Consider the following 17,850-nt stretch of genomic DNA (forward strand, 5'->3'; position numbering starts at 1 on the left):
TCCCCGACACAATGTACGCATTTATGATGACAATGCTGAGCATCCCCCAAAACACATACTCCCACCATTTTATGCCCGTGCGTCCAAAATTGTAATAGTTCCATAGTTGGTCAAGGTGGTCAACCATGCCCATTTTATTGGTGTAATCCATTAAAATCTCTGGCACAGATATAAGTTCCTACCACATTTGAAATACAACTCCAAAACCCCTGCCACAAGGGTGAATGGTAGGACCTAGGGCAGACAATGGAAATGTAGGCTCCCCTCTCATGTGTGCTCTCCCTCTTCCCCTACCTCTTCCTCCTCCTCTTCCCCTGGTTCTTCCTCTCCCTGCTTCTTCCTCTCCCTCCTTCCCTCCCTCTTCCTCCTCCTCCTCTCCCTAAATCTATTGTCCAATGGATTGATTATCATATTAGGAGCAATAAGATCTGCTCTTTTAGTCTACAAACGCTGTCAGTGGAGGTGTTAAACCTATTGAAGTCATTACCTGATAGTAAATCTACAGGTTATGGTCTTATAGACAATTTTTTGCTTCGCTATGCTGCTTCCCAGATTGCAGTTCCACTGAGATACAGATTTAATTGGTCTCTGGAAAAGGGGATGTATGCAAATGTATGGAAGCATGCAAAACTGTGTCCTAATCCGAAAGACAGCAAAGAACCCATTACTCCTACCAATAGTCGACCAATTAGTCTATTCCCTACACTCAGCAAGATATCGGAGGGTATTGTGAGTAGACAAATGTGGGAGTACATGGAAAAGAATGATCTGATTACAGCCAATCAGCATTCTTATCGCAAAAACCATTCCACTACCACTGCATTGGTTGACATGACTGACCAGTGGCTCAATGCTATGGATAATGCCAAATTTGTAGGTGTACTATTTTTAGATTTCAGTGCAGCATTTGATTTAGTGGATTATGAAATAATTTTGACAAAATTAATGCATTGTGGTTTTAAGGAAGTAGCATTGAATTGGGTACAGTCATATCTGTGGGGCGGTAGGGTAGCCTAGTGGTTAGAGCTTTGGACTAGTAACCGAAAGGTTTCATGTTCAAATCCCCGAGCTGACAAGGTACTGTTCCTAGGCCGTCAATGAAAATAAGGATTTGTTCTTAACTGACTTGCCTAGTAAAATTAAAATAAATATCTAACTGACAGGAAACAGTCCACCTATATCAATGGTTCATTTTCTTCCCATAATGTGTTAAACTGTGGAATACCGCAGGGCAGCTGCCTTGGGCCACTTCTTTATTTAACCTGTTACCCCTACCCCCTACGTTTTTGAACATTCTGTTAAAAATCGTGCAACATTTCAGCGCCCTGCTACTCATGCCAGGAATATAGTATATGCATATGATTAGTATGTGTGGATAGAAAACACTCAGACGTTTATAAAACTGGCTAAATCACGGCTGTGACTATAACAGAATGTGCGTTTCATCGAAAAGCGCAGGAAAATCTGATCACTGAAAATGAGAAAATATATCCATGCGCCACTAGAACCCATTGTTGAATGTGAACCACATTAAATGGGGCCGAGGTTGCAATACCTACAGCTTCCACACGATGTCAACAGTCTTGTCATTTGCCTACGATTTGTTTCTTGGTCAAACGGGCACAAGGTAGCGCCTTTCTTCCGTTCTCCGACCGGATATTTTGGTTGAGATTTACCCGGACATTATTTCCAGACGTACAGCTATAGAATATATATCGCCTCGTGATCAATTTGATCGCTTATTAACGTTTACTAATACCTAAAGTTGCATTACAAAAGTATTTCGAAGTGTTTTGTGAAAGTTTATCGTCAACTTTTTTAATTAAAAAAAATGACGTTACGTTATAAAACGCAATTTTTTCCTTGATCACAGTCTTCATAGATCAATATCTAGGCTATATATGGACCGATTTAATCGAAAAAAAGACCCAATAGTGATGTTTATGGGACATCTAGGAGTGCCAACAAAGAAGATGGTCAAAGGTAAAGAATGTTTTATATTTTATTTGTGCGTTTTGTGTAGCGCCGACTATGCTAATTATTTTGTTTACGTCCCCTGCGGGTCTTTTGGGGTGTTACATGCTATCAGATAATAGCTTCTCATGCTTTCGCAAACTAATGGGGATCCTGATAAACCTTTCAATATATCAATTTAAACATTATTTTAAAACAATTTAAATATAGTATATAAAAATGTTGTGGGGCTATAGTAAATGAAGAATCAATATATTTTAGATTGAGTATTTATTGGGTCATTATGCGAGTATATTATGCATGTTTGTAATAGTGTGTTATATGTGAAAGTGTGTTTGTATTATAAATTGTATTTTAATGTTTAAGGACTCTTGGAAGATTAGTCCAAATGGGGACTAAAAGAGATCTAAATAAAATAAAAATCTATGTTCCTCTCCCTCCACTCGCCTCTCCCACCTCTTCACTCTCCTCTTCCTCTCTCCCTCCAATCTCCCCTCGCTCCACTTCACATCTCTATCCCTCCAATCATCTAACTCCTCTTCCTCCCTGCCTTTTGCTGCTTAGCCCTGACTCTCCACATCACTTCCCTCGCTTTCATCGAGCTAGAGAAATAGAGTAACAGAGGGAGGCCAGACAAGCAACAAATAGGATACAATTGTGGTCAAGAACATAATCTCTCTCCCTCTCACACTGTCTCTTTTCCTTTCTCTCTATTTCCTTTTCTCAACCATACACATCACATAACTGCATTTGACACTAGCTAAGTAAGTGAAAGTGAAAAAATATACAAAGAAATATACAGTGCATTTGGAAAGTATTCAGACCCCTTGACTTTTTCCATATTGTTAAGTTACAGCCTTATTCTAAAATTGATTAAATAACATTTTCCCTAATCAATCTACTCACAATACCTCATAATGACAAAGTGAAAAGTTTTTAGATTAAAAAACAAACAGAAATACATTATGTATATAAGTAGTCAGACCCTTTGCTGTGAGACTCGAAATTGAGCTCAGGTCCCCAAGAACACAGTGGCCTCCATAATTCTTAAATGGATGAAGTTTGGAACCACCAAGACTCTTTCTAGAGCTGGCGCCTGGCCAAACTGAGCAATTGGGGGAGAAGGGCCTTGATCAGGGTTCCTCTGTGGAGATGGTAGAACTTTCCAGAAGGAAAACCATCTCTGCAGCACTCCACCAATCAAGCCCTTATGGTAGAGAGGCCAGACGAAATCCACTCCTCAGTAAAAGGCACATGACAGCTTGCTTGGAGTTTGCCAAAATGCTCCTAAAGAACTCTCAGACCATAAGAAACAATATTTTGTGGTCTGATGACATCAAGATTGAACTCTTTGTCCTGAATGCCAAGCATCATGTCTGGAAGAAACCTGGCACCATCCCTACGGTGAAACATGGTGGTGGCAGCATTATGTTGTGGGGATGTTTTTCAGCGGCAGGGACTGGAAGACTAGGATCAAAGGAAACATGAATGGAGCAAAGTACAGAGAGATCCTTGATGAAAACCTGCTCCAGAGCGCACAGGACCTCAGACTGTGTCGAAGGTTCAGCCTCAAACAGGACAACGACCCTAAGCACACAGTGTCATGTTTGTCATTTATTATCATGTCTTGTCCCTGTGCTCCCCATTCTATTCGTTTCCCTCTGCTGGTCTTATTTGGTTCTTTCCCTCTTTCTATCCCTCTCTCTCCCCCTCCCTCTCTCACTCTCTCGCTCTCTCTTCTCTCTATCGTTCCGTTCCTGCTCCCAGCTGTTCCTATTCCCCTAATCATCATTTAGTCTTCCCACACCTGTTCCCGATCCTTTCCCCTGATTAGAGTCCCTATTTATTCCTTTGTGTTCCGTTCCTGTCCCGTCGGTTCCTTGTTTAGTATTCACCATGCTGTGATTGCGTATCGCCCTGTCCTGTCGTGTTTTTGCTGTGATTGTGTATCGCCCTGTCCTGTCGTGTTTTTTGCCTTCATCAGATGCTGCGTGTGAGCAGGTGTCTCTGTCAACTACGGCCTGCGCCTACCCGAAGCGACCTGCAGTCTGTGGCCGCTTCTCTTGTTATTCCCCTCTACAGACTAGAGGATTTCTGTTATTCCCTGTTTGGACTTGAATAAACTCTGTTTCTGTTAAGTCGCTTTTGGGTCCTCTTTCACCTGCATGACAGAAGGAACCGACCAAGGAATGGACCCAGCGACTTCAGACGCTCGTTACACTGCCGTCGAGATCCAAGGAGCCATGCTCGGCAGACACGAGCAGGAATTGTCTGCTGCTCGCCATGCCGTGGAGAACCTGGCCGCTCAGGTTTCCGACCTCTCTGGACAGTTCCAGAGTCTACGGCTCGTGCCACCTGTTACTTCCTGGCCTGCCGAGCCTCCAGAACCTAGGGTTAATAACCCACCTTGCTACTCCGGGCAGCCCACTGAGTGCCGCTCCTTTCTCACGCAGTGTGAGATTGTGTTCTCTCTCCAACCCAACACATACTCTAGAGAGAGAGCTCGGGTTGCTTACGTCATTTCACTCCTTACTGGCCGGGCTCGAGAATGGGGCACAGCTATCTGGGAGGCAAGGGCTGATTGCTCTAACAAGTTCCAGAACTTTAAAGAGGAGATGATTCGGGTTTTTGACCGTTCAGTTTTTGGTGGGGAGGCTTCTAGGGCCCTGGCTTCCTTATGCCAAGGTGAACGGTCCATAACGGATTATTCTATTGAGTTTCGCACTCTTGCTGCCTCTAGTGAGTGGAACGAGCCGGCGCTGCTCGCTCGTTTTCTGGAGGGACTCCACGCAGTGGTTAAGGATGAGATTCTCTCCCGGGAGGTTCCTTCAGATGTGGACTCTTTGATTGCTCTCGCCATCCGCATAGAACGACGGGTAGATCTTCGTCACCGGGCTCGTGGAAGAGAGCTCGCATCAACGGGGTTTCCCTGCTCCGCATCGCAACCATCTCCCTCCTCTGGCTTTGAGACTGAGCCCATGCAGCTGGGAGGGATTCGCATCTCGACTAAGGAGAGGGAACGGAGGATCACCAACCGCCTGTGCCTCTATTGCGGAGTTGCTGGACATTTTGTTAATTCATGTCCAGTAAAAGCCAGAGCTCATCTGTAAGCGGAGGGCTACAGGTGAGCGCAACTACTCAAGTCTCTCCATCAAAATCCTGTACTACTTTGTCGGTCCATCTACGCTGGACCGGTTCGGGTGCTACATGTAGTGCCTTGATAGACTCTGGGGCTGAGGGTTGTTTCATGGACGAAGCATGGGTTCGGAAACATGACATTCCTTTCAGAGAGTTAGAGAAGCCTACGCCCATGTTCGCCTTAGATGGTAGTCATCTTCCCAGTATCAGATTTGAGACACTACCTTTAACCCTCACAGTATCTGGTAACCACAGTGAGACTATTTCTTTTTTGATTTTCCGTTCACCGTTTACACCTGTTGTTTTGGGTCATCCCTGGCTAGTATGTCATAATCCTTCTATTAATTGGTCTAGTAATTCTATCCTATCCTGGAACGTTTCTTGTCATGTGAAGTGTTTAATGTCTGCCATCCCTCCCGTTTCTTCTGTCCCTACTTCTCAGGAGGAACCTGGCGATTTGACAGGAGTGCCGGAGGAATATCATGATCTGCGCACGGTCTTCAGTCGGTCCCGAGCCAACTCCCTTCCTCCTCACCGGTCGTATGATTGTAGTATTGATCTCCTTCCGGGGACCACTCCTCCTCGAGGTAGACTATACTCTCTGTCGGCTCCCGAACGTAAGGCTCTCGAGGATTATTTGTCTGTGTCTCTTGACGCCGGTACCATAGTGCCTTCTTCCTCTCCGGCCGGGGCGGGGTTCTTTTTGTTAAGAAGAAGGACGGTACTCTGCGTCCCTGCGTGGATTATCGAGGGCTGAATGACATAACGGTTAAGAATCGTTATCCGCTTCCCTTATGTCATCAGCCTTCGAGATTCTGCAGGGAGCCAGGTGCTTTACTAAGTTGGACCTTCGTAACGCTTACCATCTCGTGCGCATCAGAGAGGGGGACGAGTGGAAAACGGCGTTTAACACTCCGTTAGGGCATTTTGAGTACCGGGTTCTGCCGTTCGGTCTCGCCAATGCGCCAGCTGTTTTTCAGGCATTAGTTAATGATGTTCTGAGAGACATGCTGAACATTTTTGTTTTTGTCTATCTTGACGATATCCTGATTTTTTTTCTCCGTTCACTCGAGATTCATGTTCAGCACGAAACCCCACCTCTTTAAGGAATACGTGTTCTACAGCGCACTGGATTTAGAGAATTGTCTCTACGTAAAGGCTGAGAAGTGCTCTTTTCATGTCTCCTCCGTTACTTTTCTCGGTTCCGTTATTTCCGCTGAAGGCATTCAGATGGATTCCGCTAAGGTCCAAGCTGTCAGTGATTGGCCCGCTCCAAGGTCACGTGTCGAGTTGCAGCGCTTTTTAGGTTTCGCTAATTTCTATCGGCGTTTCATTCGTAATTTCGGTCAAGTTGCTGCCCCTCTCACAGCTCTTACTTCTGTCAAGACGTGTTTTAAGTGGTCCGGTTCCGCCCAGGGAGCTTTTGATCTTCTAAAAGAACGTTTTACGTCCGCTCCTATCCTCGTTACTCCTGACGTCACTAGACAATTCATTGTCGAGGTTGACGCTTCAGAGGTAGGCGTGGGAGCCATTCTATCCCAGCGCTTCCAGTCTGACGATAAGGTTCATCCTTGCGCTTATTTTTCTCATCGCCTGTCGCCATCTGAGCGCAACTATGATGTGGGTAACCGTGAACTGCTCGCCATCCGCTTAGCCCTAGGCGAATGGCGACAGTGGTTGGAGGGGGCGACCGTTCCTTTTGTCGTTTGGACAGACCATAAGAACCTTGAGTACATCCGTTCTGCCAAACGACTTAATGCCCGTCAAGCTCGTTGGGCGTTGTTTTTCGCTCGTTTCGAGTTTGTGATTTCTTACCGTCCGGGTAGCAAGAACACCAAGCCTGATGCCTTATCCCGTCTGTTTAGTTCTTCTGTGGCTTCTACTGATCCCGAGGGGATTCTTCCTTATGGGCGTGTTGTCGGGTTAACAGTCTGGGGAATTGAAAGACAGGTTAAGCAAGCACTCACGCACACTGCGTCGCCGCGCGCTTGTCCTAGTAACCTCCTTTTCGTTCCTGTTTCCACTCGTCTGGCTGTTCTTCAGTGGGCTCACTCTGCCAAGTTAGCTGGTCATCCCGGTGTTCGAGGCACTCTTGCGTCTATTCGCCAGCGCTTTTGGTGGCCGACTCAGGAGCGTGACACGCGCCGTTTCGTGGCTGCTTGTTCGGACTGCGCGCAGACTAAGTCGGGTAACTCTCCTCCTGCCGGTCGTCTCAGACCGCTCCCCATTCCTTCTCGACCATGGTCTCACATTGCCTTAGACTTCATTACCGGTCTGCCTTTGTCTGCGGGGAAGACTGTGATTCTGACGGTTGTCGATAGGTTCTCTAAGGCGGCACATTTCATTCCCCTCGCTAAACTTCCTTCCGCTAAGGAGACGGCACAAATCATTATTGAGAATGTATTCAGAATTCATGGCCTCCCGTTAGACGCCGTTTCAGACAGAGGCCCGCAATTCACGTCACAGTTTTGGAGGGAGTTCTGTCGTTTGATTGGTGCGTCCGTCAGTCTCTCTTCCGGGTTTCATCCCCAGTCTAACGGTCAAGCAGAGAGGGCCAATCAGACGATTGGTCGCATACTACGCAGCCTTTCTTTCAGAAACCCTGCGTCTTGGGCAGAACAGCTCCCTGGGCAGAATACGCTCACAATTCGCTTCCTTCGTCTGCTACCGGGTTATCTCCGTTTCAGAGTAGTCTGGGTTACCAGCCTCCTCTGTTCTCATCCCAGCTTGCCGAGTCCAGCGTTCCCTCCGCTCAAGCGTTTGTCCAACGTTGTGAGCGCACCTGGAGGAGGGTGAGGTCTGCACTTTGCCGTTACAGGGCACAGACGGTGAGAGCCGCCAATAAACGCCGGATTAAGAGTCCAAGGTATTGTTGCGGCCAGAGAGTGTGGCTTTCCACTCGCAACCTTCCTCTTACGACAGCTTCTCGTAAGTTGACTCCGCGGTTCATTGGTCCGTTCCGTGTCTCCCAGGTCGTCAATCCTGTCGCTGTGCGACTGCTTCTTCCGCGACATCTTCGTCGCGTCCATCCTGTCTTCCATGTCTCCTGTGTTAAGCCCTTTCTTCGCACCCCCGTTCGTCTTCCCTCCCCCTCCCGTCCTTGTCGAGAGCGCACCTATTTACAAGGTACATAAGATCATGGACATGCGTTCTCGGGGACGGGGTCACCAATACTTAGTGGATTGGGAGGGTTACGGTCCTGAGGAGAGGAGTTGGGTTCCGTCTCGGGACGTGCTGGACCGTTCACTCATCGATGATTTCCTCCGTTGCCGCCAGGATTCCTCCTCGAGTGCGCCAGGAGGCGCTCGGTGAGTGGGGGGTACTGTCATGTTTGTCATTTATTATCATGTCTTGTCCCTGTGCTCCCCATTCTATTCGTTTCCCTCTGCTGGTCTTATTTGGTTCTTTCCCTCTTTCTATCCCTCTCTCTCCCCCTCCCTCTCTCACTCTCTCGCTCTCTCTTCTCTCTATCGTTCCGTTCCTGCTCCCAGCTGTTCCTATTCCCCTAATCATCATTTAGTCTTCCCACACCTGTTCCCGATCCTTTCCCCTGATTAGAGTCCCTATTTATTCCTTTGTGTTCCGTTCCTGTCCCGTCGGTTCCTTGTTTAGTATTCACCATGCTGTGATTGCGTATCGCCCTGTCCTGTCGTGTTTTTGCTGTGATTGTGTATCGCCCTGTCCTGTCGTGTTTTTTGCCTTCATCAGATGCTGCGTGTGAGCAGGTGTCTCTGTCAACTACGGCCTGCGCCTACCCGAAGCGACCTGCAGTCTGTGGCCGCTTCTCTTGTTATTCCCCTCTACAGACTAGAGGATTTCTGTTATTCCCTGTTTGGACTTGAATAAACTCTGTTTCTGTTAAGTCGCTTTTGGGTCCTCTTTCACCTGCATGACACACAGCCTAGACAATGCAGAAGTGGTTTCGGGACAAGTCTCTGAATGTCCTTGAGTGGCCCAGCCAGAGCCTGGACTTGAACCTGATGTTCCCCATCCAACCTGACAGAGCTTGAGAAGATCTGCAGAGAAAAATGGCACACCTGTACCCAAATACAGTTGTGCCAAGCTTGTTGCGTCATACTCAAGAACACTTGAGGCTGTAATCGATGCCAAAGATGCTACAACAAAGTACTGAGTAAAGGGTCTGAATACTTACGTAAATGTGATATTTAAGTTGCTTTTTTAATACATTTTCAAAAATGTGTAAAAAACTGTTTTTGCTTCGTCATTATGGGGTACTGTAACTAGCTCTCCCGGTCTCTCTCTTTTGCTTCTCCTTAATTTAGGAATACATTAATTTGTTCAAAACTGTTCAGCTATTGCCTTTTTCTCACTGAGTCAACTACTCATCACATTTTATGCACTGCAGTGCAAGCTTTTTGGTATTTTATCAGGATCCCTATTAGCTGTTGCAAAAGCAGCAACTACTCTTCCTGGGGTCCACACAAAATATGACATAGTAGAGAACATTAATAGACCAGAACAGCCCAAGAACAGAACAACATAAAAACAAAAAAGGCACTCGTAGCCTACATATCAATGCATAGACACAAACTATCTAGGTCAAATACGGGAGATGCGTTGTGCCGTGAGGTGTTGCTTTATCCGTTTTTTGAAACCAGCTTTGTTGTTTATTTTTAGCAATATGAGATTGAATGGAGTTCCATGCAATAATGGCTCTATATAATACTGTGTGCTTTCTTGAATTTGTTCTGGATTTTGGGACTGTGAAAAGACCCCTGGTGGCATGTCTGGTGGGCTATGTGTGTGTGTCAGAGCTGTGTGCAAGATGACTATGCAAACAATTTGGGATTTTCAGCACATTAATGTTTCTTATAAAAAGAAGTAGTGATGCAGTCAGTCTCTCCTCTACTCTTAGCCAACAGAGACTGGCATGCATAGTACTTACACTGTATATCAGCCCACTGATTACAATGAAGAGCAAGACGTGCCACTCTTTTCTGGGCCAGCTGCAGCTTAACTAGGTCTTTCCTTGCAGCACTGGACCACACAATTGGACAATAATCAAGATTAGACAAAACTAGAGCCTGCAGAACTTAGCTTTTTTTGATACCAAACTCCAAAAAGTATCTTTACATCCACTGAATCTATATGTTTTGACCATGACAGTTTAAAATCTAAGGTAATGCCAAGTAATTTAGTCTCCTCAACTTGTTCAACAGCCACACCATTCATTACCAGATTACCAAATATAGATTAATTCTATAATTTAGGGAATTATTTGTACCAAATACAATGCTCTTCGTTTTAGAGATGTTCAGGACCAGTTCATTACTGGCCACCCATTCCAAAACAGACTACAACTCTTTGTTAAGGGTTTCAGTGAGTTTATTAGCTGTGGTTGCTGATGCGTATATGGTTGAATCATCAGCATACATGGACACGCATGCCTTGTTTAAAAATATTGAAAAGAGAAGAGGGCCTAGAGAGTTGCCCTGAGGTACACCACACTTTGCGTGTTTGACATTAGAGAAGCTTCCATTAAAGAGAACCCTTTGAGTTATATTAGATAGATAGTGCTGAATCCACAATATGGCAGAGGTTGAAAAGCCAGAACACATATGTTTTTTCAACAAAAGGTTATGGTAAATAATATCAAAGGCTGCACTGAAATCAGTACAGCTCCCACAATCTTCAATTTATTTCAACCAATCATCAGTCATTTGTGTCAGTGCATTTGGTCAAACACAATATTTTCCAATAGTTTGCTAAGAACTGGCAATAAGCTTATAGGTCTGCTGTTAAAACCAGTAAAGTCCGCTTTATCACTCTTGGGTAGTGGAATTACTTTGGCTTCCCTCCAGGCCTGAGGACAAAGACTTTCCTCTAGGCTCAGATTATATATATGACAGATAGGTGTGGCTATAGAGTCAGCTACCATCCTCAGTAGCTTTCCATCTAAGTTGTCAATGCCAGGACGTTTGTCAATATTGATCAATAACAATAATTTTTCCACCTCTCCCACACTAACTTTACAAAATGCTTTTCTTTCATTCTTTTTTTTATGCATGAATATGATGACTCACTGTTCGTTGTTGGCATTTCCTGCCTAAGTCCTCACTTTGCCAATTAATTAATCATTAAAATAATTGGCAACATCAAATGGTTTTGTGATGAATAAGCCATCTGATTCGATGAAAGGTTGAGTTGAATTTGTCTTTCTGCCCATAATTTCATTTAAAGTACTCCAAAGTTTTTATCCATCATTCTTTATATCATTGATCTTGGCTTCATATTATATTTTCTTCTTCTTTTTGTTGAGTTTAGTCACATAAGTCAGCCAGTCAGATGTGCAGCCAGATTTATTAGCCATTCCATTTACCCCATCTCTTTCAACCGTACAGTTTTTCAATCTCTCATTAATCCATGGAGCCGTAAGAGTTCTAACAGTCAGTTTCTTAACAGGTGCATATTTATCAATAACTGAAAGAAGCAATTTCATAAACTCATCAAGTGCAGCATCTGGATGCTCCTCATTTATCACATCAGACCAACAAATATTTTTAACATCATCCACATAAGAGTCACAACTAAATATTTTGTATCTCTTTTACACAATTTTAGGCCCAGCTGTAGGAACTTTGGCTTTCCTTGATATAGCCATTATATTGTCATCACTGCATCCAGTGGGTACGGATACAGCTTTAGAACTAAGTTTTACAGTATTAGTAAAAATGTGATCGATACCTCTGGGTGGTCTTGTTCCTGTAGTGTTTGTAAACACCCTGGTAGGTCGATTAATAACCTGAACCAGATTACAGGCACTGGTTAGAGTAAGAAGCTTCCTCTTGAGCGGACAGCTTGATGAAAACCAGTCAATATTCAGTGCCCCAAGAAAGTAGATCTCTCTGTTTTCACGAACGTCGTCAGGGAAATGACCGGACCAAGGTGCAGCGTCGTGAGCGTACATTTCTTTTAATTATGAATGTCGCCAACAAAAACAAGAAACAACAAACAAACGTGAAGCTTACTAGGGGTACACAGGCCACTAACAAAGCCTAAGTATGATTACCAATCAGAGACAACGATAGACAGCTGTCCCTGATTGAGAACCATACCCAGCCAAAACATAGAAACAAAAAACATAGAATGCCCATCCCACATAACACCCTGTCCTAACCAAATAGGGAAATAAAACGTCTCTCTAAGGTCAGGGCGTGACATCTGTTTACATCACATACATTATCAAGCATTTCACACGTACTGTATAGATACTGACTGTTTGCACTTGGTGGACGATAGCAACACCCCAAGTGTCAATTGACAGCATACACTGTTTCTGGTTTCTGGTTGATGACAACAGCCACATGAATATGACAACAGGTTGTTTGCAAGTTAATCTTGCGATATTGACACTGATATTATTGTTAGAAAAACAAGGCAGTTCATGACCGCTATAGTAATTTAAAGAAAGGCAGTCGGCGGCCGCTATGGGTTCTAAAGAGTTAATGATAACAATCAATGTAGGGTTTATTTACCTTAAATTTATCTTAAAGTATTTTCCAATTTAAAAAAAAATGTTTATCTATTGATGTTTTTTCAGCGGTTTCCTGTGGGAATCCAGGTACGCCTGCCTACGGGAAGATTGTCTTCAGTGATGGAATACTGTTTTCAAGCTCCGTGGCATATGCTTGTTGGGAAGGATATAAGACTTCAGGCCTCACCACTCGCCACTGCACCACCAATGGCACCTGGACCGGCTCGGCACCAGACTGCACAGGTATGGTGCTCAGTGGCGATTTTAGCATGTAAATCTTGGTGGGGCAAACAAAAAAATATATAGTTTTATGAAGGCCAGCAAAGCCTACACATCACAACACTAAACAATACATTCAATGCACTGTAACGGTGATAAACGGTGCCCACAAACTGTTAGGACAGCAGAGTTCAAACAGCAGTCCCAACACCTTACGACTGCTACACCTGGCTATCAGCAGAGCCTTGTCTGGCAGCGAAACAATACATTCTGCCTCATTTACTACCATTTAAAAAATATATAGCTTCTATGGGTGACTGGCCCATGGCGTTACCCTATTTTTTGTGATATGGGTGACTCTGCCTCATTTACTACCCTTTAAAAAATATATAGCTGATATGGGTGACTTGCTTAAACATATGTGGTTTCTACTGACAATTGAGATGTACAAACTATGGCATAAGGGAACAACAAGCGGATAAGAGGCAATCCGTAATTTCGATTAAGACATTATTGATCAAGCTAGGACGGCCGTAGTCAATATAACTATGTGTTCAGCACTTTTGAAATGTACAGCGACAGAATTCAGAACATGGGCCATTCTTACAATATTCTCCCTGTACAACAAGTCAGAAATTAGGCTATATGAAGATGGCATAAAAGCAGACAATGAAAGCTCTTACAATATTAAATTATTGCATTTATCTAAAACAGGCTAAAGGCTACATGTGCACCATCATGTCAGAACAGTAGGCTAAGTTATGAGGGAGGAAAGTAACCAAATTATTAGGGTGAGGCACATGTGCTACTAACAGCTTACTATACAACATTCACTTAATATTACTTTATTTGCTACACTATACATATCTCCCTGGCATATTACATAATTTATGCAGCAGCATACAGTATATTTTTGGAATCACCTTGTTGTGGAAGTTGGCACAGAGGTCCTTCTTGTGGGCCGAAATCCCAACGCTGTTGGGATGACCGTTCAACATTTTTTTCCCGTATTTTCCCATTCTGACATAGTTTTTTCCGAGTTCCCAGTTGTCTTGAACTCACTGAAGCCTGAGATTTTCCAGTTCCAAGTTTTTAATTGTTTTGAACGCGTCAGAAATGCTGGATTGACATGGCCAAAGTATTCAAACTTTTCTGGGCCATGGCGTTACCCTCTTGTTTGTGATATCCAATTGGTAGTTATGATATTGTCTCATCGCTGCAACTCTCCTACGGACTCAGCGAAGGTCGAGAGCCAAGCCGCACTGCTTCTTGACACACTGCTCACTTAACCCAGAAGCCAGCTGCACCAATGTGTCAGAGGAAACACTGTCGACCTGACGACTCAAGTCAGCTTGCTAGAGCACGATGAGACAAGGACATCCTGGCCGGCCAACACCTCCCCTAACCCGGATGACACTGAGCCAATTGTGCGCTGCCTCATGGGCCTCCCGGTCACAGCCGGCTGTGACACAGCCTGGGATCGAAAACAGGGCTGCAGTGGCGCCTTGGCACTCATTGCTGAATTTGCGATTTCCAACATGTTGTGCAATGTTTATGGCCAATGAGCACTGATACATTTTTATCTATAATTTATCTTCATGTGAAAAGGATTTGCCAGTAGGTTGCAGACTTGATGCATGATGATGACTGCTTGTCTAGCTTGCTAGCTAAGATTATGAAAGTATTGACATGATCAGTCCAATCAAAGCTACGGTAGGTATAACGTGATTTGATGTCCATTTTATCTTTGGCCAGTGACCTCGAGCCTTCTTGGATGGGCATATGAGTTTTTGAGCTCTACCTGTAGATTTCGCTGTAACGTAGTGTCTCAATCAGTGACAGAACACTGAGCCAATCATAGTGCAACTAGAGAATATTACCAACCCGTACGCTCCGGCTCTGCCTCACTTGCCCAGAATGACGCGTCGCCACTGACTGTACTATAGGAGCACTACAGTGGACTCGTCTAACACACATCTTGTGTTCATTCAATCTAGACAATGAGACTTGGCCACAATGCACCTAATCCTACATGCCACGCTATGCTTTTGATTATGCTTGGACAGTACTGTCTATGACTATTTGACCAATTCAACAGTGATCAGCTGTGGAGATCCAGGTCCTGTTGCCAATGGGATTTACATAGGGAATGAGTTCACCTTCAACAAGACTGTTCAGTATCACTGTAACCCAGGCCACGTCATGGACACTGTCGGTACGTCTGTGCTCCTCTGCACAAAGGACGGGTCTTGGAACCAAACCAAGTCTAACTGTAAAGGTAATTCAACTTTGGTTATGACTCAATAATTCTTGTCGTTTGCTTACAAAGAAACAAACATTTCAACTTTCATTTCTTTACTTAGGGCTGAGATGAGAAGGCGCAACCAGCGAAATATAGTACAGATATCACAACACCCCAGAATTTCAAGCACTCACAGATCAAAAGATTTCAAAAGTTTTTTGATCCTGTTTGGAGTAGTTTCTCTACCTTTTTGGCACAGCAAGCAAAATTATTGACTTGCACAGACTGAAGGGATGTTATCCATGAAATGTGTAAGCTCTGTGCTATCAGATGTCAGACTTCAAACGTGTGGAGAAAACAATGTATCCAGTTAGTGGTGCAATGCAGGCAAGCATAGAGCAGGGAAGTCTCCTCCTGAGCAGATTGACAGGCAGAGAATGAATGTGTGCACTTCACATATTATTCCCCAGAGTAGTACTTTAGCAAAGCAATTGCAATCCTGTGGGTGAATACTGTTTAATATGCCAGAAGTTCTTGTTTTAGAATTGTAATATTTTATCGTCTCAGCGGGAGTGTTAAGAAATTACAGTTCATACAATACCCTGCATATAATCAAAAACAGATACACTTCCCATAATGGATATGTATTGTGATTAAACGGACGGCTACCTCCCAATGAATTACATTACTTGCCATTAATATGCAAGTGAAAACACTTTCTCCCTGTTGGAGAACGGATATGATAATCAAATAGGATATGAACCATTGTAAATCCTCCATTCCCTTCTCGTACATCAATAGATATGTCTAGAAAATTGAGGTGTTTTGAGTTAACATACAGTACTTACTCACTCAAAATATTGATATTGTTTTGCCCCCACATCAGTGATCATGTGTGGCCATCCTCCGGCTGTTCGCAATGGGAAGGTTGAGGGATCAGACTTGCAGTGGGGCTCCAGTGTCACCTATAGCTGCTTCGATGGGTACCAGCTATCCAGCCCTGGAATCGTCTCATGTGAGGGAAACGGCACATGGAGAGGGGAGATCCCTCATTGTCTTCGTAAGTTGAAATTCAAGCTATTTTAAGACTGAACCTGAGCACTTGATCTAATCTTTAGTGCAATGGCAGTGTGCTCAAAGTTTAGCTATTTGCCTATTGCTGGGGTGGCAGCGTAGCCTAGTGGTTAGAGCGTTGGACTAGTGACCGGAAGGTTGCGAGTTCAAACCCCCGAGCTGACAAGGTACAAATCTGTTGTTCTGCCCCTGAAAAGGCAGTTAACCCACTGTTCCCAGGCTGTCATTGAAAATAAGAATATGTTCTTAACTGACTTGCCTGGTTAAATAAAGGTGAAAATTTCTGTTTTTTTGCAATAAATGTAATTCTATAGTAGATACATCAAACTAATGAAAGCAGTGCCTTTCAAATGAAATGTGCAGTACCTGGCCTACGTATCCTTCCTATAGCCCTGTTAAAGTTGTGCTGCTGGAGGGTGCATGACCAGACTAAACCCTCTGTGTTATGTCAGATTTGACAGATTGTGAAACTGTTGTGACGGACGCAAACATTTTCTAAATTGATCCCTCAAGTATCCGCAGCTAGGTCTGCCCATAACATGAGCATTACAAGGTGCATGGATGGAGTCTGCTGCTGAAGCCTGCAGGCCCTTGATCATAAGCTCCTGACACAGTGTCAGAAGTAGAGCCAGAATGTTCAGAAATTCCATGCACAGAGTGAGTTTTCATCTAAAGTCTGCAGGAGAGCCCACTCTGTAAAATAAACTCCTCATGCTGTGGGTCTGAAATAGGTCTGAGTGACTTCTGCCGCTAAACTCTTTGTGAAACATTTAACTGAGGCATTTCGCAAACATGAAGGACCTATTATGAAAAAGCAACTTGAAACCATTGTATTATCCATTATAAAGAGCAGGACTAGTTCACACACTTTTTACACTCACCTACATTATATCAGGGGTTCCCAAACTTTTCACTCAAAGCCCCCTTCCAGCATTGTGGAACATCCCACCCCTCGTGTTGGCGGAGACAACATTTTGCAGGTTTAAACTTATTTCCTGTAATTCTACACATTTTGTCATGGGGTGCAGATAACATTTTGTCGTTTTAAAGCTAATTTCCTTGCACTTCTATACATTTTTCTATGCCTAATGTCTATTCATGTCATATTCGAGTGACTCAAACATTACAACAAAAACTACGGGCTAAGAAAATCTTAACTGACATGGGCTAGTTGATCTGGACATTTCTGACAAGTTATAAATACAGTGCCTTTGGAAAGTATTCAGACCCCTTGACTTTTTTCACGTTTTGTTAGGTTACAGCTTTATTCTAAAATTGATTAAATAATTTCCCCCATCAATCTACACACAATACCCCATAATGACAAAGCAAAAACAGGTTTCTAGACATTTTTATGCAAATGTATTAAAAATAAAAAACTGATATGACATTTACATAATTATTCAGACCCTTTACTCAGTACATTGTTGAAGCACCTTTGGAAGAGATTACAGCCTCGAGTATTCTTGGGTGTGACACAACAAGCGTGGTACACATGTATTTGGGGAGTTTTTCCCCATTCTTCTCTGCAGATTCTCTCAAGCTCTGTCAGGTTTAATAGTGACGTTCCTGCACAGCTATTTTCAGGTCTCTCCAGAGATGTTTGACCGGGTTCAAGTCCATGCTCTGGCTGGGCCACTCAAGTACACTCAGAGACTTGTCCCGAAGCCACTCCTGTGTTGTCTTGGCAGGTTTTCTAGTCTCCCAG

The 17,850-nt window shown here is 43.9% G+C and overlaps 1 protein-coding gene across 1 annotated transcript in view; it reads left to right on the forward strand.

Moving 5' to 3' along the window:
- The window catches only part of LOC124038747 (CUB and sushi domain-containing protein 1-like), a 374,488-nt gene that overhangs the window by 342,800 nt on the left and 13,838 nt on the right, over positions 1 to 17,850 (forward strand). The window contains 3 exon segments of the mRNA XM_046354821.1: positions 12,674 to 12,850; positions 14,925 to 15,104; positions 15,955 to 16,128. Of these exon segments, the coding sequence (XP_046210777.1) occupies positions 12,674 to 12,850; positions 14,925 to 15,104; positions 15,955 to 16,128 (531 nt within the window).

Source organism: Oncorhynchus gorbuscha, linkage group LG06 (assembly GCF_021184085.1).
Source record: "Oncorhynchus gorbuscha isolate QuinsamMale2020 ecotype Even-year linkage group LG06, OgorEven_v1.0, whole genome shotgun sequence".
In the NCBI taxonomy this organism is placed as follows: Eukaryota; Metazoa; Chordata; class Actinopteri; order Salmoniformes; family Salmonidae; genus Oncorhynchus; species Oncorhynchus gorbuscha.